Source organism: Anopheles moucheti, chromosome 2 (genome assembly GCF_943734755.1).
Source record: "Anopheles moucheti chromosome 2, idAnoMoucSN_F20_07, whole genome shotgun sequence".
Lineage (NCBI taxonomy): Eukaryota > Metazoa > Arthropoda > Insecta > Diptera > Culicidae > Anopheles > Anopheles moucheti.
In genome coordinates this window covers 49,447,507-49,450,008 of record NC_069140.1, presented here as the reverse complement: position 1 = coordinate 49,450,008, position 2,502 = coordinate 49,447,507, and the positions used below count along the sequence as shown (strand labels likewise).

Genomic DNA, 2,502 nt, shown 5'->3' with positions numbered 1-2,502 from the left:
TCCTTCAAGCCGGAGTGCCTGTTGTGTGTGTATTGATGTTTATGCATGTTCCAATTGGGACGTTTTTGAAGAGGTTTTATTTGTGGTATCATTTAACCTCCAAACCGGTGCCAAGCCATTAGATTCGTTAGTTTAGGGTATCATTCCTAGGGCGATGACAGGGGACGGCTGTAGTTCGCCGCTTCGGTTTGTACGTTGTCGCAGCGTGGTTGATTAAATTTACGATGCACTTTGTTTGTTTTAGTGGCGGAAAATGGCAGCGAACTTTATGGAACGTTGGCGTGCATCCGTATATATGCCTGCTGCAGTAAAAGTGATAGTAGCTTTCGCTCCAATGACGGTAAAATTGCAGTTTGAACTGCTGCTTAAGTTGACCGTATGGTCACATTTCGATAAACGTGACATAGAATATATATTTTTTTAAATTTTATTTGTTTGGCTCTTCCTATTTGTTAACAAGCATTATTAACACAGAGTAACTAACCATTTGGAAATATTAACATACGATTAGCGAAAGCAATTTTATTTTTGCGAATTCAAGAGCGCTGTTTATTCAGCTGCAATTGTGAGCGATCTATAAAAAGGTTTCAACCGTTTTAGAGCCAGTTCAGTGATATTTCCAGAGCTGCATTATAAAGTGCACTATTCTTCAGAGAAATGCATCGGCATAATGCAACATTTACTGTGGTTTTGGCGTTGTCCTGCTTGGTAAATATTAACAGTCATTCAAAAGAATGTTTGTTCTTCAAAAAAATACTGTACTTCAAACATGAAAAACATTGCCCCTCTCTTCCAGTTGGTGGCAGTGAATTGCCTTACAATACAAGAACTGCGAGCGCAAATTGCACAACAGCGCATTCAACAACGGTACGGCATTACTACAACTAGTGAACCCACTACCACCTCGAGTAGTAGCTCGAATTCGAGTACATCTACTTCGGAAACTACTACAACCACTGCGACAACAACCTCAACCACAGAGTCAACGACACAAAGTGAAGCTTCCACCAACAGCACTGATACGACAACGACTGCTAGCGAATCTACAACCACCGAATCGTCAAGCACCGGTACAACGAGTGTTGAGGATGGGTTGATAGCACAGTACCGTGACCAAGTGCGACAGCAAGCTATTCAGCGTGCGTTGGCCAGGGCAAGTGCGTTAGGGTAATTTGTTTGTGATCTTCCTGATCGACATCATTTTCAGTGTTTCCAAAAAAAAAATATGCAAAAAGGTATAGCAAATTAGTTTAAATATTATTTACGAAGTTACTTGAATCGACTCAACAGAACAGGATAAATTGTGTTCCCAAATGAAACGGAAGCCCGTAGCAAAGAACGTTCATAATCAAATCTAAATAAAACACAGCATGAAATCGTCCGTACTGCGGAACTCGCACAGAACAAGATGGCGATGGGATGGGGCAATAGCCCATTTCGAGCCGTAAACGTTTAGCAGTGGCTGGTGAAAACGAAATCGAAATATTGCTCCGAGCGGAAGGACACTTGTTGAACGATACGGCTAAGATTGGTTTTACCTGCGGGACGGCGGAAACGCAAATGTGGTGCGGAAAAGCGCTCTCTGCAGCGAATCATAAAAAAAAGCGAGTTGAATCTTATTTCCCCTTATACACCCCAAAAGCCTGGCTGTGTAACTGGGCAGAACGAGTGGAGTGGAACCGAGTGCTCGGTTCCGCGATACATGATGATACCGCCGCAGCCTCGCAAAAAAACACGATGAAGTGAATTTTAATGAATATTATTTATGTACGTTGTTTTTATTTATACACATTTTAAACACAGAAATCAACATCGTATATGCAAATAATAAATAATCATAAAACTGAGTAAACGAAAATTGTTCCCGTTTCAGCAACATTTGCTGTCCGTAACCACCCGGAACCCGGGCTGCAGTGTAAAACCATCATTTCCTTTCGGGCGCTCCACCGTACAATGGTTTCCTTTTTCTTCCGCCACCGGTACAAAACCGCTCATTTTGAGGCTTTTTTGTATGCAGGTACCACAGATTTTGCGCTGAAATCGCTGGTTTAATCTTCGTTTCTTATTTTTCGGGCTGGGTTAACATTCGATTTTCGCTTTCGATGCAAACCGAAGACTGCATCGCATCGGATGTCGTTTGTTCGTCGTTGCGGTGCCGATTTGCCCGGCTGCGACCATCTGACACGGCCCAAGGGAATGATCAGACTGTAATGGTGTTTTTTTTTGTCTCTGTTTCTTAGTTTTGCCGCTCAAAACATAACTGCATGCGATGGCTTTGAAGTTGCTGAAGGGAGCAATGGGATGCACCGTTCGTTATGAAACGATACAAATAATAGTACAAATAACGTGACAGTGCAGCGCCGGAAATGCAATAAATCATTGTTGGAGGGAAATTTCGGTTGGGAGTGAAAATTTGCTTTAGAATGTGATACAATAATAAGTTTTCATTCTTCAATAAATTTTAGATCTTCCATAACCTTTTATGCCTTGATTAAGCATCTG

General features: G+C 41.8%; 1 protein-coding gene across 1 annotated transcript; it reads left to right on the top strand.

Annotated features, from left to right (window-relative positions):
- Positions 1-616: 616 nt before the first annotated feature.
- LOC128297403 (uncharacterized) lies at positions 617-1,799 on the top strand. The gene is made up of 2 exons (XM_053033033.1): positions 617-708; positions 797-1,799. Exons 1-2 carry the CDS (start codon positions 658-660, stop codon positions 1,169-1,171), a joined length of 426 nt encoding a protein of 141 aa, XP_052888993.1. The 5' UTR covers positions 617-657; the 3' UTR covers positions 1,172-1,799.
- Positions 1,800-2,502: the final 703 nt, after the last annotated feature.